The sequence below is a fragment of the Myripristis murdjan genome, chromosome 6 (assembly GCF_902150065.1).
Source record: "Myripristis murdjan chromosome 6, fMyrMur1.1, whole genome shotgun sequence".
NCBI lineage: Eukaryota > Metazoa > Chordata > Actinopteri > Holocentriformes > Holocentridae > Myripristis > Myripristis murdjan.
Window position 1 is genome coordinate 31,782,756 of NC_043985.1, and position 23,871 is coordinate 31,806,626.

At 40.8% G+C, this 23,871-nt stretch overlaps 4 protein-coding genes across 6 annotated transcripts in view; 3 read left to right on the forward strand and 1 right to left on the reverse strand.

Moving 5' to 3' along the window:
* The first annotated feature begins 11,942 nt into the window (after positions 1-11,942).
* On the forward strand, positions 11,943-13,094 carry mt2 (metallothionein 2). Its single transcript, XM_030054702.1, has 3 exons — positions 11,943-12,100; positions 12,321-12,386; positions 12,878-13,094. Exons 1-3 carry the CDS (start codon positions 12,076-12,078, stop codon positions 12,967-12,969), a joined length of 183 nt encoding a protein of 60 aa, XP_029910562.1. The 5' UTR covers positions 11,943-12,075; the 3' UTR covers positions 12,970-13,094.
* Positions 13,095-14,493: 1,399 nt separating this feature from the next.
* steep1 (STING1 ER exit protein 1) lies at positions 14,494-15,731 on the forward strand. The gene has a single exon (XM_030053714.1). The coding sequence runs from the start codon at positions 14,663-14,665 to the stop codon at positions 15,338-15,340; it is 678 nt and encodes a 225-aa protein (XP_029909574.1). The 5' UTR covers positions 14,494-14,662; the 3' UTR covers positions 15,341-15,731.
* A 4,662-nt stretch (positions 15,732-20,393) lies between these two features.
* Positions 20,394-21,701, reverse strand: LOC115360661 (nucleolar complex protein 2 homolog). 2 transcript variants are annotated; one of them, XM_030053716.1, is made up of 3 exons: positions 21,600-21,701; positions 20,856-21,406; positions 20,394-20,530 (listed from the first exon to the last, which is right to left on the reverse strand). In XM_030053716.1, exons 1-2 carry the CDS (start codon positions 21,636-21,638, stop codon positions 20,858-20,860), a joined length of 588 nt encoding a protein of 195 aa, XP_029909576.1. In that variant the 5' UTR covers positions 21,639-21,701; the 3' UTR covers positions 20,394-20,530; positions 20,856-20,857. The 2 variants fall into 2 exon arrangements, with proteins under 2 accessions (XP_029909576.1, XP_029909575.1); XM_030053715.1 differs by having other exon boundaries at positions 21,594-21,646.
* Positions 21,702-22,152: 451 nt separating this feature from the next.
* The window catches only part of nup93 (nucleoporin 93), a 51,667-nt gene continuing 49,948 nt past the window's right edge, over positions 22,153-23,871 (forward strand). The window contains exon 1 of one of the 2 annotated variants that reach the window (XM_030053711.1): positions 22,153-22,310. The gene's annotated coding sequence lies outside the window, so the exon portion shown is untranslated. The remainder of the gene's footprint in view (positions 22,311-23,871) is intronic. The other variant, XM_030053712.1, reaches the window with a different exon arrangement.

Sequence of the window (23,871 nt, forward strand, 5' to 3'; positions counted from 1 at the left end):
ACGACCACCCTGACCGTGACTGTGTCTGTGTGTCTAAATAATCTAGTTTTCCGATTAATTATTTTGTGTAGCAGAGACAGAAGCGCCCGGTTTCTTACTGAAATGAAAGCAGAAGCACAGTCAGGGTGAAAGACACAAGGAGAGAAAGACCGGAGCCTCAGAGCAAACTGAGTGTGTGTGCAAATATTTGCTGTGTTTGAGAAAAGTTTGCTGATGATCTGCCTCAGTTTCGCTCTTAGTAAATATTCCTTCTTCTTAGAATCTGTCTAAGGAGAAGCTGATATAATGTGGCTCTTGGGAATTTCCCAGTTTGGGATCAATAAAATAAATCTATCTATCTAAATCTATCTATCTATCTATTCAGCGGTGTAGGGAAGCATTTAAAAGTAGGTGAAAACTTAAAATTTGTAGCTTTGTCAGTTTATTTCCATTTCCCACTGCATTTTCTGTGTTAGTAGTAATCATAATCATAATCATAAATATTCTGTACACAGGATTTCCACAGAACACAGGCAGATTGTATCTTGGAGATACAGTGGAGAGGTCACAGACAAAAAATCTCTGTAGTGACCTTTTAAACGAGGCTACAGTGTAATTAAAAAACTAAACTGTGTGCACACTTGAGGATTTTGTGACCTCAGTTTAGTGTTTGGTGGACACAGTGTAGAATCTGGTGTGCACAAAATTAAAAAAAAAAAAAAAAAAAAAGTTGACATGGCCTCTCCAGAGCTGCAGTGCTAAGGATTGAGGACAGACAGGTATAGTAGGAGATATAGTCGTTTTTAGAGAGACACGTTGCTGCTGAGTTTTTCACGTGTGAATTTTTGACGATTTGAGCCCAGCTGGGTGCCAATCCGGCCCCCGCTGTGTCGGGCTGAAGGGAGACCGACTGGAAACCTCACCAGATCACACAGGCAAGATCAAAACCCTGTGCATGCACATCACAAGTGACTGGACCTGGACGGCTCACACCCACAAAAGAGATCAGGCTGCCCAACAGGAGCTTGGAAATGGAAAACAAATGGAAAACAAACAAACAGGACCCTAACTTCGTTATCAAATATAAAAATCAGGATTTTGCTCAGATGACCATTGGGCGGACTCAACCAGGACTTCACTTCATTAACACAAAACAATGTATTATACTGTATACCTGTCCAGGAGCTTGCTGTGAACATTTTGTACGTCAAAGACACCAAAATGCACAGTATTCAACTGTACGTAAAAAGAAGAATACATTACTGCTCAGTGTCCTGTAGTTTCACAGCGGCTGGTTACAGTTTGAATCTCAGGTCGTCTCTGCCTTCAGCGTGGTGAAATAAAACAACCAGGCTGACTTACTGAGTTAGATAGATAGCCTTTAGATAGATAGCCTTTAGTTTAGTTTAGTTTGGCTCATGCCTCAGACAGTGACAGTGACGGTGGTTAGGATACAGCTGAAGAGGCCTCACTCTGATGAGTTCATTTTTAGTTGACAAATTAAACAATGACCCGCGGAGCAGCGATAAACAGAGTGATGGAGATCCTGTGGTGAACAGGCTACGTCATACTATACAAATATCACAGCAGTATCACAGGATTTACCGTATATTTTTCTTACAGCACATGGAGGTCAAAATAAATAGATCTATAGGCTAATAAGGAATAATAATGAAAATACCATAAAGGGGGTGATTTTACAGGCTTTAGTCTATGTGAATATCATTCTAAAATTCTGTGGGGTTTTATGAAGAGAGTTATTATTTTCATTCTGTTAGTGGTTTGGTAGCCGATCAAGAGATGTTTGTCTCATTTCTTTGTGCTGCAAAATCGTTCCTGAACGCAACACGGTGACTCCCGCTCGCGCTCCCTCCGCAACAAGGTCCTCCCGCTGCCCTTTGTCAACGTCACAAAGAGCAGCGCGAAACGGCGTCGGCGCTGACCTTTGTGACGTCACAGAGAGCAGCACGATCCGCGCCCCGATCCGGTCTGCGCCTATTCGCTGACGTCACAGCACTTGTCAGGCAACCCGAGGTTATATAATGGGAGAGAAGGGAGGAAGCTGCTACAGGTAAGTACACATTTCATTTCAGGTGAAAAGTTCACACATGGAAAGCACACTCTTTTTCAGGTTTGGAAGAAAAATGTCAAAGTGGAGAGAAAAGGAGCAGCAGACTAAAGGAAGAAAAAAAAACAGATTGGAAGAGAGACAAAGGGACAGGAAGGTAAGTCGAGGTGAGTAGGCTGCGCAAATCCTCACAAACTTCATCATTTGTGATTTTTGGAATTAACAATTTCATTTGTGATTTTACACTTGCAGAACAGGAGCAAGGGCAAAAGAGAAGAAGAGAGAAGAAAGGTGTTTGGGGTGACTGCGAGGGACTTGCTGTGGTGTTTGAGGCAAAGGCTTTGATGTACAATTTAATGATTTGTGATTTTCGGCATGTAACATTTTATCATTTGCGTTTTACCAGAATTTAAAATTTCATGATTTGCGATTTTTGGAATTGAAAATTAAGCCAATGCGATTTTCGGATTCTACAATTTCATGATATGAAATTTTCAGATTCTACAATTTCATGATATGCATTTTTTTTTTTCGGATTTTACAATTTCATGATTCGTGATTTTCGGCATGTAACATTTTATCATTTGCGTTTTACCGGAATTTAAAAATTCATGATTTGCGATTTTCAGAATTGAAAATTTCAGCCTATGCGACTTTCGGATTCTAGTAGCTTGTTTAGTCCCTGGTACTAAGTGTTTGCTGCATGGAATGGCTTTGTTTTTGGATTTCTTTTCCCCTGTTAGGCTGTAGACGGCGGGTTCTGCTTAGGGAATCCCGTTGTTTTCAAATGTAGTGTGGTGGTGAACGTGGGTAGAGCATTCTGCTCGGGAACACCTTCAGTGGCTTCTGGGGGGTCGCTGGTCTAACCAGTTGCCTTCCCACCCAACTGAGTTCGAGTGTATAAGTACCCCCCACAATTAACTGCTTGAAGATTAGGGTTGAGTTAGGTAGTATTTTGTGAGGTAGGTTGGGGGACTGAATTCCAGTATTTGCCATTTTTGTTTGTGTGTTTTTGCACAGGGTTAGCTGTTATAAATTCAATTTATGTCATTTAAACTTGTAAGTATCTGTGGCCTCCCCTGTTTTTGTCTGGACTTTGAGCCGGTTCATGACGAAATGGGGGCTGGTCGTTCTTAATTGGACTTGTGAACTTGTTTTTGGCTTTGAGTAGTTGTGGCAATTGTTTGGATTTTTCCTGCTAAGTAGTACTTGGGAAATTGTATTTTGTGGCACATTGGATGGTGAAAATATTCACCGGTGTAACTTTTGTGGGAGATTCACACAGATTTTGGTTTTGTTGTCTGGGGAGTGCGCTTGTTTAGTCCCTGGTACTAAGTGTTTGCTGGTTCTAATGGAATGGCTTTGTTTTTGGATTTCTTTTCCCCTGTTAGGCTGTAGACGGCGGGTTCTGCTTAGGGAATCCCGTTGTTTTCAAATGTAGTGTGGTGGTGAACGTGGGTAGAGCATTCTGCTCGGGAACACCTTCAGTGGCTTCTGGGGGGTCGCTGGTCTAACCAGTTGCCTTCCCACCCCACTGAGTTCGAGTGTATAAGTACCCCCCACAATTAACTGCTCGAAGACTAGGGTTGAGTTAGGTAGTATTTGGTGAGGTAGGTTGGGGAACTGAATTCCAGTATTTGCCATTTTTGTTTGTGCATATTTGTACAGGGTTAGCTGTTATAAATTCAATTTGAGCCGGTTCATGACAAAGTGGGGGCTCGTCATTCTTAATTGGACTTGTTAACCTGTTTTTGGCTTTGAGTAGTTGTGGCAATTGTTTGGATTTTTCCCACTAAGTAATACTTGGGAAATTGTATTTTGTGGCACATTGGACTGTCTGGACTTTGAGCCGGTTCATGTCAGTACCAACCATGAGACAATGACCAGACCAGGAACAGAACTGATAACAGGACATAGGACACAAGAAGTGATAAGTTAACAAGACACACCTGGGGAAGAGGCTGGAGCAACAAGACAGGAGAACACAGAGGATAGGCCGAGGGAAACACCGAGAGGGATCCGAACAACCAGGCAACCAGGGCAGAAACACAACTCAGGACAGGTGTGGGAACTAGGAGGGGCACACAAGACACAGGTGGAGACACTGGAGGGAACTAGGCAAAGGAAACACACAGGAAAATAGAAACAAAAGTCCAACCAGAACACAAGAAACAAAAACCCATGACAGATTTTCAGATTTTACAATTTCATGATTTACGATTTTTGGAATTTAACATTCCATCATTTGTGTTTTACCAGAATTTAAAATTTCATGATTGTGCTTTTTGGAATTTAAAATTTAAGCCTATGCGATTTTTGGATTCTAGTAGCTTGTTTAGTCCCTGGTACTAAGTGTTTGCTGCATGGAATGGCTTTGTTTTTGGATTTCTTTTCCCCTGTTAGGCTGTAGACGGCGGGCTCTGCTTAGGGAATCCCGTTGTTTTCAAATGTAGTGTGGTGGTGAACGTGGGTAGAGCATTCTGCTCGGGAACACCTTCAGTGGCTTCTGGGGGGTCGCTGGTCTAACCAGTTGCCTTCCCACCCCACTGAGTTCGAGTGTATAAGTACCCCCCACAATTAACTGCTCGAAGACTAGGGTTGAGTTAGGTAGTATTTGGTGAGGTAGGTTGGGGAACTGAATTCCAGTATTTGCCATTTTTGTTTGTGCATATTTGTACAGGGTTAGCTGTTATAAATTCAATTTGAGCCGGTTCATGACAAAGTGGGGGCTCGTCATTCTTAATTGGACTTGTTAACCTGTTTTTGGCTTTGAGTAGTTGTGGCAATTGTTTGGATTTTTCCCACTAAGTAATACTTGGGAAATTGTATTTTGTGGCACATTGGACTGTCTGGACTTTGAGCCGGTTCATGACGGTACCAACCATGAGACAATGACCAGACCAGGAACAGAACTGAAAACAGGACATAGGACACAAGAAGTGATAAGTTAACAAGACACACCTGGGGAAGAGGCTGGAGCAACAAGACAGGAGAACACAGAGGATAGGCCGAGGGAAACATCGAGAGGGATCCGAACAACCAGGCAACCAGGGCAGAAACACAACTCAGGACAGGTGTGGGAACTAGGAGGGGCACACAAGACACAGGTGGAGACACTGGAGGGAACTAGGCAAAGGAAACACACAGGAAAACAGAAACAAAAGTCCAACCAGAACACAAGAAACACAAACCCATGACAGATTTTCAGATTTTACAATTTCATGATTTACGATTTTTGGAATTTAACATTCCATCATTTGTGTTTTACCAGAATTTAAAATTTCATGATTGTGCTTTTTGGAATTTAAAATTTAAGCCTATGCGATTTTTGGATTCCAGTAGCTTGTTTAGTCCCTGGTACTAAGTGTTTGCTGCATGGAATGGCTTTGTTTTTGGATTTCTTTTCCCCTGTTAGGCTGTAGATGGCGGGTTCTGCTTAGGGAATCCCGTTGTTTTCAAATGTAGTGTGGTGGTGAACGTGGGTAGAGCATTCTGCTCGGGAACACCTTCAGTGGCTTCTGGGGGGTCGCTGGTCTAACCAGTTGCCTTCCCACCCCACTGAGTTCGAGTGTATAAGTACCCCCCACAATTAACTGCTTGAAGACTAGGGTTGAGTTAGGTAGTATTTGGTGAGGTAGGTTGGGGAAATGAATTCCAGTATTTGCCATCTTTGTTTGTTTGTTTTTGCACAGGGTTAGCTGTTATAAATTCAATTTATGTAATTTAAACTTGTAAGTATCTGTGGCTTCCCCTGTTTTTTTCTGGACTTTGAGCCGGTTCATGACAAAATGGGGGCTGGTCGTTCTTAATTGGACTTGTGAACTTGTTTTTGGCTTTGAGTAGTTGTGGCAATTGTTTGGATTTTTCCTGCTAAGTAGTACTTGGGAAATTGTATTTTGTGGCACATTGGATGGTGAAAATATTCACCGGTGTAACTTTCGGAATATAAAATTTCAGCATATGCGATTTTCGGATTCTACAATTTCATGATATGAAATTTTCGGATTCTACAATTTCATGATATGCAATTTTTGGATTTTACAATTTCATGATTTGTGCTTTTCGGAATGCAACATTTTATCATTCGTGTTTTACCAGAAATTTCTAAAATTGCAACATTTTTGGATTTTACAGTTTCATTGCTTGTGATTTTCAGAATTTAGAATTCAGTTTTCAGAATACAATTCCAGGAGAAGAAAAAAAAATTCAAATAAAAATAATACATGTTATGTGTGTATTACTTTTCTTGGTCGTCAATACTCCAACTTTTTCGACATAACAGCTTTTTTTCTGACTGAGCCAGACTTTTATTGTATTTTTTATGATTGTTTTTATTCTTTTCATCTTTCAGCATCCCTCTGTTTTCCCTCTGTTGTGTTTGGTATCTTTTGTTTTCCTGTTTTCACCTCATCTCAGTTTATCAGCCTTCATTCTGTCTCGCTCTCTCTCTGTCTTTGTGCTTTCTGTGCAGCTTTCTGGTTTTATTTTGCTTTCTGATTATTCTGATTTTGCTGCATCTGTCAGAGCAAACTCTGTTTTTAATTTCATAAACATGTCGTCTGAAGACCTTACTGCTCTGCAAAAACCACAACATCACTCTGAGACCTGTGGCTGTGCGAGGAGTTTACACTGATATCACTCTGAGGCACTTTACAACAGGACTAATGGGAGCTTTATGAATGGATCATAATTAGGTTATTAATACTCAGGCTCACTATTTGGCAAGATCAAGTATAGCAAGCTAAGCAACTAACATCTGAGATCCCGCTGAATCAAATGATAATGTTTTCAAATAATATTCCTTATCACAGTTTGTAGATTAAAAAAAAAAAAAAAAAAGCTTGATATCTTCAGACGATATCCCGTCATCACCATAGGACTCCATGCGTTGAGGGGTGATAAGAGGTAATATCAAATTATTGCTCAGTGAGCTGAAAAGCTGGAGAAGCTTCTGTGCTGAAATGCTGATGAAATGTTGATAAAAATGATAGAAAAAGATAGAAAAGCTGTCTTAGAAATATTGGCGGCATGCTTGTGTGTCCTGTTGCCCTTGAAATGCCTCCTCATTTCCTCTGAGAGGCAGAAACTGACTCTGATGTCTCCATTATATATTTGCTTTTACCTTAAAACATTAATTTTGATTGGAATTTAGAATCAGATCAGATCAGATCTTTCCAAAACAAAAACATGAACCATTTTTACAAAACAAAAAGCTCCTGGACATTAATAAAAAATTAATAAATAAATAAATAAATTAAATAAAATAAAAAGCATAACAATGTGCATTCAGTGTGCTGGGCTGTTGCTGTGACTTCATTTTGAAAAGGCTGGTGAGTGCAGAGCTTTGTAATCATCTGTAATGATGATGATGATGATGATGATGATGAAGACGATGGAAAACAGCCGTCCTGACTCTGTTCACCTCTGTTTCCTTCTCTGAATTCCTTTCCTCCCTTCCTTCCCTCGCCTCCTGGTACCAGAAGAGCGGGAGGGAGAGAGGCGGAGGAAGTTTCTGACAGGAAACTCACGCTGCGGATGTTGCCCTCTACAGGTCACAGAGGCGAACAGCCGCTCAGCCTCAACCCCATGCTGAGAGAGAGAGAGAGACAGAGAGAGAGAGAGAGAGAGAACAGCTGATTAGTGAGTTTCACTGTCTCTCTCTCCCTTAATATTAAATATAAAAAAATAAATTAATTAAAAATAAACAAACAGGAATCCATGCTTTGAAATGTCAGTTTCAGATTTTTCTGTTTTTTGTTTCAAATTTCTCTATTTTTCTTTGTAGCTTTTCTATTTTTTCTTTTAGTTTTCTTTCTGTTTTTCTTTCTATATTTTCAGCTGTTTGGAAACGGTTTTATCCTGTCAGCATTATGTTACAATTGGCCGTATAGTTCAATGTTTCTTGCATTATCCAATGTATTACATAGTTCAGGGCAGCTTGGCTGCTAAGCAGAGGACAGACACAGCAGGAGCCAGATGTACTTTCTCTATCTTGTTATTTAGGTCTGTTGCATTAGATACACGCCCAGTCAACATTCACACACATAGCATCACACATTCCAGAAACAAGGCATGGACAGTGGTTGGCCTGTCCATGTCCGGGTAACTGGCCAATTATTCTCGGTTGCGTTTAAGTCCAACCTATGTACGGGGCAGGCCCAAGCCCAAGAACATAAATGTGTATCATTTCCTGATATCGGCGCGCTTTCTGACTGAGATCCTGTAGGAGCTCTGTCACACTGAGACCAGCGCTGCTTTATATGTGACCATAATAAATATTGCATCAGAAAATAGAAGACTGACTCCGGTCTGTACTTGGGCTTTCAACAAAAGAATCGGGAGCTAACAATTATAATGAACTCAGCCTCTATAGTTCAGCCTATAGTTATAAAGCTCCATGGAGGCCAGACAGACAGACAGACAGACAGATAGATAGATAGATAGATAGATAAAGGAGTGGTTGGCTACATGTCTGTGACTACGTGGAGGTTTTGGAGTTTTTTTTTTTTTTTTTTTTTTTTTTTTTTTGCCATTCTGCAGTTTCTCTAGAAATGTGTCTTCCGTCCTTTCCTCAGTAAACGGGTAAACCACACGGTACATAAAGGTCCCTGCTGACTTGTCTCACCGTCACTGCGGCTCCGTGGAAAATCACTCCGAGCTGGGAGCGGGCGCAAAGCTGACGCCTTCAGGTGCTGCAAGCAGGCTCGGATTTCCGACCTCTATGGTTGTAAACGTGCCGTATCCATCGTTTAAGTACTTTTGGTTTAAACAAAACAAAACAAAAAAATAATAAAATAAAATAAAAATAAAAAACATACAAAACAAATGAATATAGAAACATACAACAATACTAATAGAGTTCCAAACAGTCTTAAGAATCAGACTACAGGCATGTCCACCTTGCACTCGGCCTTACTGCTGTGTCACGCTTACAACTGAAAATGTGGGACGTCCCCAGTCTCATGGGTCACTGGTCTGAGGATCCACGACTTTGTGGGATATAAAGTTCTGCAGTGTGAACTGACATTAAAACAAGAGCGACTGAATGTTTGTTGTCTGATGTAATAATAAACTCTGCTGTCATCGTTCTGGACACAGAAACCAGGCTTTGATTTTAGAAGTGTGAATCTTTAAATTACCTTAAGGCCTGGGTTCATAAGTGTGTGTGTGTGTGTGTGTATGTGTGCGTGTGTGTGTGTGTGTGTGAATCGAGGCTCATCTCGGGTCGGGTCGACCTGGGACTCGGGCCAGGAGGTGCGAGTGTGACACCATCCGTGTGTTGACTCTCGGTTGCTCACGATACAGCGGCCGAGTGCAGAGCCTGAAGGGGGGTCAGATTGTGCGTGTCTGTGTGTGTGTGTGTGTGTGTGTATGTGTGAATCGAGGCTCATCTCATCAGCGGCCCGGGGCTCCGGCCAGGAGGTGTGAGTGTGACACCATCCGTGTGTTGACTCTCGGTTGCTCACGATGCAGCGGCCGAGTGCAGAGCCTGAAGGGGGGGCAGATTGTGCGTGCGTGTGTGTGTGTGTGTGTGTGTGTGTGTGTGTGTATGTGTGAATCGAGGCTCATCTCATCAGCGGCCCGGGGCTCCGGCCAGGAGGTGCGAGTGTGACACCATCAGGGCCTCCATGCTGTAACGTGTTTAAGAGGAGGACCTGTTCCAGTACTGCCACAGTAACACATCCCCTTTGCTTCAAAAATAGTTTTTCTGATTGTGAAAACAGTATAAATAACCCCATTTAACTTTTATTCATTCATTTTATTCATAAATTCATTATTTATTAACATAAAATAGCATATTTCCAGGCCATTTTCCATGCTTTTTCAACTGAAATGAACTCACTCCTCAGTTTGGTTGAATTTATAATGACAAAAGCCATTAAACTGTAAAATATCAGGCTGCAGAAATATTTTATGAGGAAAAATCCACCAGAAATGAAGCATTTATATGCACATGTGTAAGTTTCTAAGACACTACAGTCTCATGAAGTTTAGCAAACATTTTTAACGCACAGACCACAATACAGGGCAGCTGTTACCCATCACTGCTGTCGGGGTCACCCAACTCTGAGTGGCAACATTTCCGACGGTACATGAAGGCAGCCCATTATAGCCGTGTGTTGACTCTCGGTTGCTCACGAGCGCTCGGTGCAGCGGCCGAGTGCAGAGCCTGAAGGAGGGGCAGTTTGTGTGTGTGTGTGTGTGTGTGTGTGTGTGTGTGTGTGTGAATCGAGGCTCATCTCGTCAGCGGCTCGGGTCAACCTGGGACTCGGGCCAGGAGGTGGGAGTGTGACACCATCAGGGCCCCCATGTTGTAACATGTTTAGGAGGAGGACCTGTTCCAGTGCTGCCACAGTAACACGTCCCCTTTGCTTCAAAAATGTTTTTCGTTATTGTGAAAACAGTATAAACAACCCCATTTAACTTAAAAAAATAAATAAAAAAATAAAAAATAAATAAAAAATAAAAAATTATATATATATATATATATATATATATATATATATATATATAAACTGAGGAGTGAGTTCATTTCAATTGAAAAAGCATGGAAAATGGCCTGGAAATATGTTATTTTCTGTTAATAAATAATGAATTTACAGTACATACATACACACACACACACACACACACACACACACACACACACACACACATATATATATATGTGTGTGTGTGTGTGTGTGTGTGTGTGTGTGTGTGTGCACTTATATGCACATGTGTAAGTTTCTGAGACACTACAGTCTCATGAAGTTTAGAAAAACATTTTTAACGCACAGGCCACAGTACAGGGCAGCTGTTACCCATCACTGTTGTCGGGGTCAGCCAACTCTGAGTGGCAACATTTCCGACGGTACGTGAAGGCAGCCCATTATCATAAAGCCGTGTGTTGACTCTCGGTTGCTCACGAGCGCTCGGTGCAGTGGCCGAGTGCAGAGCCCGAAGGGGGGGCAGTTTGTGTGTGTGTGTGTGTGTGTGTGTGTGTGTGTGTGTGTGTGTGTGTGTGTGTGTGTGCGCGCGTGTGCGTGTGTGTGTGAACCGTGTGCACAGAAACACTGTTGAGCTGAGAAAACAAAACAGGCTGTAATTAAAATAATGTTGTGACAGTAAAATTTGTTTAATCGTAATGATGTGACACAGTTTTTACTTTGTGAACTCGAACATCACACTGAGGTTTATAGTCAACACCTTTTTCACTTTATGTCTCTCAAAACAACAACAGCAGAGTCACTGTATAGTAAACTATTATTATGGGATATTTGACCACACAAACCTTAAAAAAAAAAAAAAACACCTAAACATCAACAAAACAAAAATCAAATATCAAAGCAAATGTAGAGATTTGAAAGTCCCACGAAATCGTCTATTTACGTCCCCACTGGATTATTATAGGAATATTATTGGCTTCTAAAACCTTCTAAAACACATTGTTTTCATTCTGTAAGCCATAATTATTGGGGTTATATTGATGAACTGATTAATTTTATGGTCTAAAACACATTGTTTTCATTCTGTAAGCCATAACTATTGGGGTTATATTGATGAACTGATTAATTTTATGGTGCGGGTCAACACGTGCAACCGGAGTTTTGTGTTCTGTTATATAACCCGGTGTCCCTCTGTTTAATTAATTAATCAGAACTCCTGTGTCCCAGTAGCCTGTGTGTGTGTGTGTGTGTGTGTGTGTGTGTGTGTGTGTGTGTGTGTGTTTCCTTTTATATAATTTGCAAAACAAAACGCCAACACGTCCTCGCTCGGGAATGTCCAAAAAGTCGTGTGCACAACCGATACTCTTCCCCCCCTTCTTCTTCTTTTTCTTCTATTTTTTTTTTTTTTAATTTATTGTCAACCACGTGAGTGTGTGTGACAGGCGCGTTTTGCACCCGGTCCATTTCCTCCCGGTCGCTATAAAACCAGCCTCTCTCAGCACAGACCGTCACATCACTTCTGACACCAACTCAGCCACACAGGCGGAAGACGAAGACAAGACACACTCTCTTCAAGAGACACACAACACCAGCAGAGAAATGGACCCTTGCAACTGCTGCGCCAGTAAGTCTTATTTTATCTTTGATCGCTTTTTATTCCTCAGCTCATAGTTTCATCTATCAGACACAAAGCAGGTTTATTCTTACCTTACGAGCTATATAAAGTTTAGACACTATGAATCTTCATGGCTTTTTGTTCCTGTTCTTGTTATGTGATTTGGTTGTAAATCAGGACAACGTGAGTCTCACCTGTTTGTGTTTTTTTTTTTTTTTTCTTAATGCAGCTGGATCCTGCAAATGCGGTGCGTCCTGCACCTGCACCAACTGCTCCTGCACCACCTGCAAGAAGAGTGAGTAGTGTGTTTCCTGTCTCTTATGCTACAGAAACACTGCGCCTCTAACATTAGGGTTGAAGGGCTGATGCTCCGTCTGGAATCAGTCCCTAAAATCAGCCACAGTGATGCTCTTGTCCTGTCTGTTCTCTGGTTCTCATCAGACCAGAGCTTCACTGCCCTCAGACATTTTGAAATGTGCAACTGCATGTGAAGACAGATTTTTTTTTTTTTTAATGTTTACTATCAAAATCTAAAAATAGACCATTGTTGCACATGTATCTGCTGAGGAATCTGCTCCTTGGCCTTAATTGGTTAATTGTCAGAAGGTACAAGTTGCCCAGGTGTTTCCAACTCTGCTAATCATGCAGGGGGGTTGTATGATCCAGGTTCAGACTGACGTAAATGATGTAAGCAGATGTATGATCTTCATATTTAGGTGCCAGGAAAGTTTTTTTTTTTCTCCTGAATTGTGTCACTAACCCCAGCTGTGTTTTTTGCTCCTGCAGGCTGCTGCCCCTGCTGCCCCTCCGGCTGCAGCAAGTGCGCCTCTGGCTGCGTGTGCAAGGGGAAGACCTGCGACACCAGCTGCTGCCAGTGAGGACCGAGCTGCAGAACATGGGCCTGCTACTGTGAAATGTCTTAATTGCACTTGGAATCATGTAGAGTAGATGTTTTGTACTTGCTTTCAATGTGATTAATAAAATTTAAAAGCTTTCCTCTGAATGTGTTTTGCTGCTTACTGAGGGGATTCTTGTGACTGAAGTGGGTGTGGAGCTGGTCAGCAGTTGAACATTGTTTCCTGCTATGAAAACAAAAGGCCGGCTGATAACACTGAATAAATGAGGCTGTTCTGTGCTGCACTTGTTTCCTGAAGGGCAGTGGACCAAGGAGTCACCCTTGTCTCCAGATCCAATTTCACTGGGCTGCAGAAACAAGACACATGAAACTCACTGACATTAATACACTTTACCTGAAAGCGATTTGTGTTCACGGTCTGACCATGCAGTTAAATTTTGGATGATCTGACATTAGGTCAACATTTAATAGCTCATGGTGGCTAAATGAAGATATAAAAATACAGGATTTCTGACTTAAATCTTCACATGGAAGGGTTACATCCACCAGCGTCAACTTTTAATGTAAAACTTGAGTGCAAGCCCTGAGGACAAAGGCTCAACAGTACTTTATTTTTCCAAGTGTCATAAACCAAAAGGTGCCCAGAACACATGGTAAGCCCATGTGTTCTGGGCACCTTTTGGCACAAGACACAACAAAACATAACAGGGGCAATATCATACTGAGAGCAACAGAACAAATATAATACACCTTCATGCATGTCAAACAATGACCAAACCAAATGTGAATAAATATGCAACATACAATTAAATGTCAGTTAATGAGAAATACAAGAAAGCACAATTAAAATACAGCATAACTTAAATTACATTTTAAATTACAATCAAAACCAAAACGAAAATAAATTCGTAGATGCTGTTGAAAATGTTAAAATGGGGCAAGAGCGTCAAACTACAAGGTGTGATGGTCGTAATATCTACATTTTATAGTTTAAGAATTTCCCAGTTTGGGATCAATAAAGTAAATCTATCTATCGACAGTGGAGGAAAAAGGTTTTTGGACACCCTTAAAATTTTACACAATCTCAAATATTATCATGAAATATTTGTGGAAAAATCTTTTTTGTGTTTCAAAAGGTGTGGCTGCATTAGACAGATAGAAACAAATACAAATGATATTTTTTGGTTTATTGTTTACAAGAAAAACTAACCAAGCTTGGCAACAGAAATTGTGTCTTTTAATAAAAAGAACGACCTTCATCACTGGTACCAAAATGACCCAATACTCCAAATTTCTTATGTATTTTTATGGAACCAATCAATTTTAAGTTTTTAATGGCTTTTTTTTTTTTTTTTTAGGATTTGTTTAGTATTTTGGCTGTGACTGGACTAAAAGAAATTGCACCTGAAGACCTAAGAGTGATTTGTTAATGCAATATTTCACAAATGCATGGGATGTCCCAAAACTTTTTTCCACCACTGTATATAGAGATGAGTGGGTTTAACCAAGCGGAATACAAAGGGGCGAGTCACTGTTTCTATTCGGAACCGTTACAGTGACACACACACACACCGGAAATCCGTGTGTTTTTCCGTTGACGAACAAACGCAGCTCGGATGTTGACGTCGGGTTGTTGTTGCCACGAGTTAGCGGTGCAAATTCAGTAAAATTAACACCGAAAGAGCACCAAACGTGACTTTTTTCCTCGCCGAAACATGCCGAAGGTCGTGTCGAGGAGCGTCGTGTGCTCGGACACCCGAGACAGGGAGGAGTACGACGACGGGGAGAAGCCGCTGCATGTCTACTACTGCCTGTGCGGGCAGATGGTGCTGGTGCTGGACTGCCAGCTGGAGAAGCTGCCGATGCGGCCGCGGGACCGGGCCCGGGTGATCGACGCCGCCAAACACGCACACAAGTTCTGCAACGTGGAGGAGGACGAGGCCGTGTACCTCCGGAGGGCCGAGGGCGTCGAGCGGCAGTACCGCAAGAAGTGCGGCAAGTGCGGCCTGCTGCTCTTCTACCAGCACCAGGTGAAGAACACGCCGGTCACCTTCATCGTGGACGGCGCCGTGGTGAAGTTCGGCCAGGGCTTCGGCAACACCAGCGTGTACAGCCAGAAGCAGCCCGAGGCGCCCAAGAAGGTCCGGGTCATGATGACGAAGCGGACCAAGGACATGGGCAAGTTCAGCTCCGTCACCGTGTCCACCATCGACGAGGAGGAGGAGGAGATCGAGGCCCGCGAGGTGGCCGACTCGTACGCGCAGAACGCCAAGGTGATCGAGAAGCAGCTGGAGAGGAAGGGCATGAGCAAGAAGAGGCTGCAGGAGCTGGCCGAGCTGGAGGCCAAGAAGGCCAAGATGAAGGGAACCCTCATAGATAACCAGTTCAAGTGAGAGAGGACGCGGGAGGCGCAGGAAACATGGAAGTCTCAAAAAAACAGCGGGACTCTGGTGCTGTGGAGAGCCGGCACACAGCGCAGCTGAGCCGGGGCTCTCAGTGATCCATGTGGGGCTTCTGTATGACCGAAAAAGATGGGACTGCAGGCATTTGGCGGTGTTGACACTGTTTGAAAAGGACACGATTTAGACTTTTTGACTGCTAAATAGTGGCCTGACTCTGTGTGTGTGTGAGTGTGTGAGAGAGAGAGGGACAAGGAGAATTTGTAAATTTGGATGGCAGGTCTGAGTTAAAGGTGACATCACACTGACTTTTGAAAATTTCATGTTTTTTTTTTTTTATGTTTTGTACAAAAATATAATTCAAATAAACAGGCATTTTCCTGTATGCTTTGCGTAATTTCCCTCATGTATTTCATGCTTTGCATAATATTCATCAGAGCTTCAGCTGTTGGTTATTTTCATTCATGTTAAATCTTAAAAAAAAAAAAAAAAAAGAAAAAGAAAAGAAAAACAAACAAACAAAAAAAAAAACAAAACAATGAGAAAGTCTCATGGGGTTCCAAGTAACATCTTCAGATTATTTCTGAACCAGTGACCAAAAAACCTCAAAATATTGTTTTTATAATAATATGAATGGGGAAAAGTAAGAGGGTCTTAACATCTTAGTGAGTAAAGCTGAAATAGAAAAATGTTTTGCCAGATAAATGACAAACAACTGATTATCTAAATAATAGCTGCTTCAGTAATTTTCTGTCCATTGATTAATTGACTGTTTCCACCCTGATATTCACTAGCCAGTATAACGCCGTCCTCTCTGTTCCCTCAAGTCAGTAAAAAATGGAAATAAACATGAGACCTAGTTTTGAGGCAGACAGACGGAGGCACAACACTGACAAGGTGCCTTTGTTGGTTTATAACGACACTTGGATGAAAACAGAAATATTCACCAGTCATATCTGATTTGTACGAGGCTTTGTCCCATGTTGTGTGTCTGTGAGAGACAGCCGTGTGCGAGCGGCGGCTGGGTCAGAGTCCCACTGGCAGGTCAGCCTCTGAAACTGGGTCACAGGAATCAGGACAGTTTTGGGCGACGAGCAGCGGGTCACTGCGCGCCCACAATGTGGATCCTCACCTCCAACCCAACCTAGAATTTAGGCCGTCCTGTCCCTGTTATAGCACGACGTCTGAGCAAAAACACTGGAAAATAAACCGTGCAGATATATGTCTGGACACCTGAAAGCTTTCTTTCTTTCTTTCTTTCTTTCTTTCTTTTCTTGCTTCCTTCCATCCATCCCTCCTTCTATTCTTTATTTTTCTTCTCTTGCTTCTTTCTTTCTTTCTTTCTTTCTTTCTTTCTTTCTTTCTCTTCTTGTTTCCTTCCTTCCATTTTTGTTCTTTTCTTCTGTCCTTCCATCCTTTCTTTTTTCCTTCCACCCTCTTTCTCTCTTCTTTCTTCCTTCCTGTCTTAAACCATGTTGTGCTCAGACTCAGTAGATTTACTATTTATTTTTTTCTTTTAGCCAAAATACTCAGCAGGTCAGTGGAATCACTGATATGATTTCAGTTAAACATGTATATTAGCATTTTATTATTTGTTAAATGTAGTTTATCACCCGACCATCCAGCAACAAATGTATGAAATGAACTTCACGCAGCAGAAAGACACATCAATAAACAGTGAGAAGAAACTTATTTTTCTGTTTCTGATAATAATAATAATAATAATAATAATAATAATAATAATAATAATAATGATAATAAAACTTTATTTGTATAGCACCTTTCATACAAGAACTGCAGCTCAAAGTGCTTCACAATAAAAAGAAGAACATTTGAAAACACATACACAGGGTTTGTGAATGCCCAGGCAGATCTTCACTCTTTCATCTCTCACAGGCAAACAGTGTTCAAGAGCAGGTCCACTCGTTTACTGGCCCAACGGCCGTGAACTGTCCTGACCCCGCTTGGTATTTCCTGTCTGAACTGGTTAACCTGAGAGGTGCAGCGCTCAAACCCCACCCGTCTGATTTAGGATGCGTCTGATCCACAACTAACAAACACAACAGAGCTGTGTGAGCCTCAAGTCGGGACAGGACGATCAATCGAATCATTCAAAGGTCATTGATTAGGTAGGCCTGCTGTGAGGAAGAGCCTCATCTCATAACCAGACACTTTACAATATGGAATAAATGTGACACAAAAAAGAGACATGTTAGTACATTTATAGTCAGTTTTTCCTCACATTAAGTCAGAAACTCATTGTAGTGATGATGTAAATTTCAACTGAGAGACTTTTTTCAATGTGTATTCATTCAAAACGGGAAGATGTAGCCCATTCTGCTCATCATACTGGATTATCTACATTTTTTTAGGCTTATCATTCACAGCACACAGTCTGGGTCTCTATGGCTGCCTTCACACGGCGGCTGAAAGTGACCCAGTTCTGATTTTTACTCTCATCTCTGATCTTTTTGCCTGGACTGTTCACATTCATCTTTGTTTTGTGACTCATATCTGACATCACTGTAAACAGATCCTTACCATGACCCCACATTTATGACAAACACACTGCTGAACGACAGAAAATATCATTAGCATGACAGTCGCAGTTAATAAAATAGCCGTGGATTGCCGCATCCTCCCATCTGTCTATTAAATTTGCAGCCTCGTGTCTCTCTGTTGTTGTTGCTGCTGTTTTATTTTGTCCAACACTGCTGATGATGAGTGAATAAAGACGCTCTGACAGATGTGAGCATGCTCAGTAGGAAAAAAACAAAACAAAACATGAATCCTGATTCGATTGTTCACGCAGCGTCACCTCAGCAGGAACCAGATCTGATTTAAGACCACATATGAAATGCCTTTGCAAGTGATCAGATCTGATTTGTGTGTCCAGAAATCATCAGTGTATCTGCATGGGTTGCTATGGTAACGGCATAGGCATCAGTTTCTGCACGCTGGAGAAGTGATTTATCAACTTGGAGGCATGAAAACGGAGCTCCATCGTCTTGCCCTCCAATCGATCACTCTGTCAAGTCGCAGTGCAGAACGTCTCTGTCTCATTAGACAAATTCAGCAATGGAGGAGGCTGATATTAATTAAGTTTCCATGGCAACAGTAGCCGCTATCATGCGCAGTTTGAAATCTTATTTGAGCGTCTGGACTGATCTGCAGAATTATGATTGGAATCGTATTTCAAATCTCCTCCAGATGTGGTTTGGATCTGATTTGCAAAAACCTCCTTCTATGTGTTTTTTGTCTGTCCAGACTTTCTAAAATCAATCTGGGTACAATCTGGATAGGACGGATTTCGGCTGGCAGTATGAACTAAGCCAGAGTGGCTCAAATCAGAGTTGAAAATTCCAAATTCAACATATTTTTTTCTGTTTATACAAGCATAAAAAATATCATATCTGTGTCACATCTGAGGAAAGTCACTCTGTAATGACAGGCTCTGTCCACTGGGTGGCGGTAAATCCTTTACATGTGGATATTCCAGCTAGAGGGATAAAAAACCTGATTAACCCTCCTGCTGTAGTTCTGTAGGACCAGACACTTTAATGCAGCTCATTACATGAAGCAGCCAGGCATACACACACACACACACACACACACACACACACACACACACACACACACAACAGGCTGCTTGCCAAATGCATTGCCCGACACAATCTGTTAGATAATCCTGAAGTGAGTTATGAAATATCCTCTTATGTGAGTTAATTGCAATAATTTAATTTGTAATATTTTGTAGGGGATTCATGCATATATTGAGACTGAATGCATACTTTTATTACAACATATACATAATGCATGTTTTTTTTTTTATTTCATATTTCTTTCTATTTCTTATAATTTAGTTCTTCTCTTGAGAATTGAGCAACTTGAGCTGACCCAGTTTATTTCTGATTCTGACTCTGATCTGCACAGATATTTCATCACCTTATTTGAAGATGAACAATATTTGTCTCTGTTTCAGTTTCTGACAGAATGAGATACAGAAGTACCATTTCTTCTTCTTCTTCTTCTTCCTCCTCTTCTGAATTGTGTTTTTACTTACGTGTGACTTATTTGTGTCTTTTGCTGCCCATTAATTCACACAAGACAGTGATAACACAGCACTATATTAGCTCAACTCAAGTTTATTTGTTTAGCACCTTTCAAACAAACCTGCAGCCCAGAGTGCTTCACATTGCAAGATTAAAAGAACACAGACAAAAAATAAGTAAAAAAAACAAACAAAAAAAAAAACAATAGACAATAAAAATGATGCTGGGCAAAGAAATACACTAAAATGAACTATAAAATATAAAAAACAAATTAATAAAAGTTAATAAAATTAACATAAAGATTAAAAATAAACATGAAAACCACTGATTAAACTAAGGTTACAACATTACTCCAAAATAAAAGCCAGATTAAAAAGATAGGTCTTTAGTTTCCTTTTTAAAAAAAATACGCAGCGGCCTGGGCCCGTCACTGCTAGGAAGGTTGTAGTTTGTAAGGGTAGGTAGGCGAAGGTAGTTAGTTAGTGTGTGTGGGTACCTTGGTGCTCATGCCCCAACTTTTCTACATGATTTGATTTATACTCAAGGTTTATTTCATATTTTGTTTGTGCTTATTTCATTGTTTGTATTGTATTATGGTTTCCCTTAATAATAATAAAAATATTGAAATTAAAAAAAATACCAAATACCAATATTAATAACATATGGCAGCTTTCGCACATTTTTAATTTGGAGATTTTCCCATGACACAATTAAAAAAAAAAAAAAAAAAAAAAAAATCAGCATGTGTTACAATATAGGATTTTAGAGATATTTGTCAGGATGATAAGCAGTGATAAGTTTATATACATGCAGGCAATATATAATCAATTTCTCATCACCTACCTGTTTTAATATTTCTTTTTCTAGATTCACACCATGTTCTCCATCCTGATAAAATGTGATTATAATGTGTCAACATTTCTGGAATAAATGTGATTATTCACTCATGACAGCTTAAATAACAGAGACAGACCTTACACAGGTCAAATTTGCTTAAATCTTTATTACACACATACACACACACAAAAAAAACATGTGGTTGAGACGTTTTGTCAGTTTACAGTTTTAAGGTTCAGGAGAGGGTTTCCTCTGGCCTCAGATGTCCCTGACTCTCGGCCCGCCCGGGGAAACACTGGAGAAAATTATGAAGTAGAATTAGAATTAGATTTCAGCAAATTTAAAAAAGGAGATTTGTTTATGAGTTTGTCAGAATGCAGAAACAACCTGGCACAAACTGTAAACACAACTTTAGCGATATGATGCAGACTACAGGGATACAAATACCTCTCTCTCGTTTTCTTTTTTTTTGGGGGTGAAGTGTCCCTTTAATGAATCAGAATTCTGGTGAAATGAGTTTTTATCGTATTCAGGAAAAAACAGGCACTTTTTCATCGAGTTTAAAAAAAAAAACTAAAAGGTGTCATTTTGTGGTCAGAGACCCTCACTGTCTGTCTCACCTTCACACCGCCGGGTCCAGACACTCAGCACTCTCCTCTTTCTTTTTGACGAAAATCGCCTCTTCCTCTTCCAGCGTCTCGTCCGACTCCTCGTTGTCTTGCTCTTCGTCGTCGTCGTCGTCACTCTCCTCTATTGTGTTGTTGCCCAGACTCCACAAGCTAGTGATGATGCCGAAACTGGACACCAGAATCTTAAGTTTGCAAATCGCCCAGTGGTGCATAACCATCGCCTCATTTTCATCTTCATCTTCATCTTCATCAACACTGCCTTCCGGGTCCGCTGCTCCGGCCTCTTGTCTGTTTCCCTCCTCTTCCTCCGAGCCCTTCTCCACCCCGATGGCCGGCGTCTTCTCACACTCCTGCTCTATTATTTTTTTCAGTCTTTCAAGTTTCCTGATTTCTCGTCGTATCTCCAGGTTCTTTTGAAGTAAAAGCCTGATGTTGCTGTCCATTTGCTCTCGCCTGATCGCCCACTCCAGTCCCAGATCTCTGCGGACGCTCCCGCTCCTCTCCATCCTCGCATCGCCGTTGCCTTCGTCGTCTCGCCTTGTCTGGCAAAAATCACACAGCACCGGCCTGTGGTTACCATGACTTCATTCAAGGAAAATTACACAAATTGTAGCTGTTCATTGGCACGTGAAACAACATTACTCCTCGCTCTTTCTGTGCTGAAAACAGTGAAACCGTTAACGACTCAAAAACAAAATCACAAACCAAAAAGAAGAAGCTGAAACGTACACTGACCAGTCCTGCATCCTCAGCAGCGGCGGGTGATGAATCCATGGCTGTTGCGTCCAGTTAGACAGTGGAAGTGGCTGTCACACACTGCTTATGCTGCGTTTTGCTCTTGAGAGAGAGAGAGCGAAAAAAACAAAAAAAACAAAACATATTTCCATTTGAATTGTGGATGATGCCAAACAGTTTAGAGTTTAGAGTTTTCATTACAGACAGGCCAGGCTGCGTGTCAACACGTTTTATTTTTGATTTTCTTAGATTAGATTAGATTTATATATAATATAAATGCATATATTATTTTTTATAGTGTGGGGGTCATATTCTACACAGGATGTTAATATAAAAAGGAGACAAAATTAAATATATTTTCCTTTTAATTTTCATGAAGGTTGCCTGATTTACCCACCAGCCCCTTGAGCCACCCGGCAGAGCCTTTACCCCCCGAGTTAAAAAAAATTATAGATGCGCCACTGACTGCCTTAAGGTCCTCCAGGCCGCTTGGACCCGCGCTGTTTAGTAGGAAAAAAACGAGAAAGAACAATATCCGGTGACGTACACGGTTTGGTCCAATCAGCTTCGTCGCAGAAAGTGCCGGGGTAAACGCATGTTGAACCACACGAACTGCAAAACAAAACTGGATTAGCGATAAATTAGTAAAACCAGACGCCACCGGGTGCGGAATAAGGGCGGGCCCGTGTTTGTATCCGTCCTAGACATCAGGTGAGTTGTTGTAATATAAAATATTACCATGACACCACCGAGCCACCTGCTAGCACGCCGGCTAACGTCAGCGCTAGCCACTTAGCCGGCTAGCTAGCGAGCTAACCCAACAGAGCGCCATTCATTTAGCCACCAAGCTAACAGGCTAACAGGTAGCATCTCACCACAGCACAACGCCAGTAAAGTACATATGTCTCGATTCTGGTTTCCAGTTAAACTCTGCAACCGGCTGAAATTAATCCCAGTCCGCCTCACGCTGCCAGAGGTGCAAATTAACTTAGCATTAGCACAATTAGCTCTTAACGTCACTTCACTTAACTCTGATGTTTAAGTAGTTTTTTTTGCGGTAAGTTTACGGTTACCGGCGGTTTAATTGACCAATTTAACTGTTTCCTATCGTACATTTAAAAAAAACAAATCAACCACTTCCTAATAAGGAGAGTATGTGGGGGCTTCCATCTTGATACCAACATTTTCTTTGCTGCAGTCACTCCAGCAAAAAACACTTTTTTCTTAGTGAATGGTATTGGAAGTGAAGAATCATCATTCAATAACAATATGTGCGGCAAACATGGAATAGTTACTTGTTGCATTGAGTCGGCTATTGCCAGAACAAATGGAGCTAAAAAGAAAACTATAGATGCACTAACACAGACTTTAGATGAAGTAATAACATATGTATGATATAGTCTGATAGAAATGCATTTTTTATTTATTTATTTATTTTATTTTATTTTTTTATGCATTTCGGGTGTGCTCATGTATGTGCATGTATGAATGTATGTGTATGTACGGGTGTATATATGTATACATATATATATATGAAGAGTTCATTTGCAAAAACAGATAAAAGCCATCCTTAAAATCAATACACCTTTTTCACTGATACTGCTTGGAGTACACACACACATATATACACACACAAACAAAGCATGATTTAGGATAATAAACATTATGCCAGGCTAAATAAACATATAAAAAATAGAAATAAATATGAAGTAAATTGTAATAAAACTCAAATTTTTTTTTAAAGATTTAATAAATTCAAATGGAGATATCTGTTTTTGCAAATGAACTCTTCATATGTATATATGTGTATGTGTATGTATGTGTGTATGTATATGTATATATATGCAGGTGTGTATGTGTGTGTATGTGTATGTATGTGCATATGTATGTATATGTACATTGAAATGTGCATGTGTGCGTATATTTGAAATGTATATAGCCTAGATGTTTCTTTCTTTTTTGAGAAGGTGCCTACAAGGAACCTAAGGATGTTAGGGGTAAGGAGATGGGAAGGAAGGGGATGTCAGGCAGTCACGTACTACATAGGAGACTGACGAGCTTGTATAAGAATTATGTATGTTAAATATGTGAACTGACCTGCTATTAATTGTGGAAAATAATAAAAATTTGGTCACAAAAAAAAACTATTTCCTATCGATGACACTTCATACTTGAGCGTACTGTCACATGTCAAAAGGAGATACTGTACTTTTTACTGCACGAAGTCACATTTATCTGACATAAAATTAGGTATTTTTAGAGTGTAATGTTA

Excerpts from the sequence above, each read along its gene's own strand:
- steep1 (XM_030053714.1), top strand. The coding sequence starts at position 14,663 with ATGCCGAAGGTCGTGTCGAGGAGCGTCGTGTGCTCGGACACCCGAGAC.
- LOC115360661 (XM_030053715.1), bottom strand. The coding sequence starts at position 21,638 with ATGGATTCATCACCCGCCGCTGCTGAGGATGCAGGACTGGTCAGT. Across the intron at positions 21,407-21,593 it reads AGGATGCAGGACTGGTCAGT|ACAAGGCGAGACGACGAAGG; the intron begins GTACGTTTCAGC and ends GATTTTTGCCAG.
- mt2 (XM_030054702.1), top strand. The coding sequence starts at position 12,076 with ATGGACCCTTGCAACTGCTGCGCCA. Across the intron at positions 12,101-12,320 it reads CCCTTGCAACTGCTGCGCCA|CTGGATCCTGCAAATGCGGT; the intron begins GTAAGTCTTATT and ends TTCTTAATGCAG. Across the intron at positions 12,387-12,877 it reads CTGCACCACCTGCAAGAAGA|GCTGCTGCCCCTGCTGCCCC; the intron begins GTGAGTAGTGTG and ends TTGCTCCTGCAG.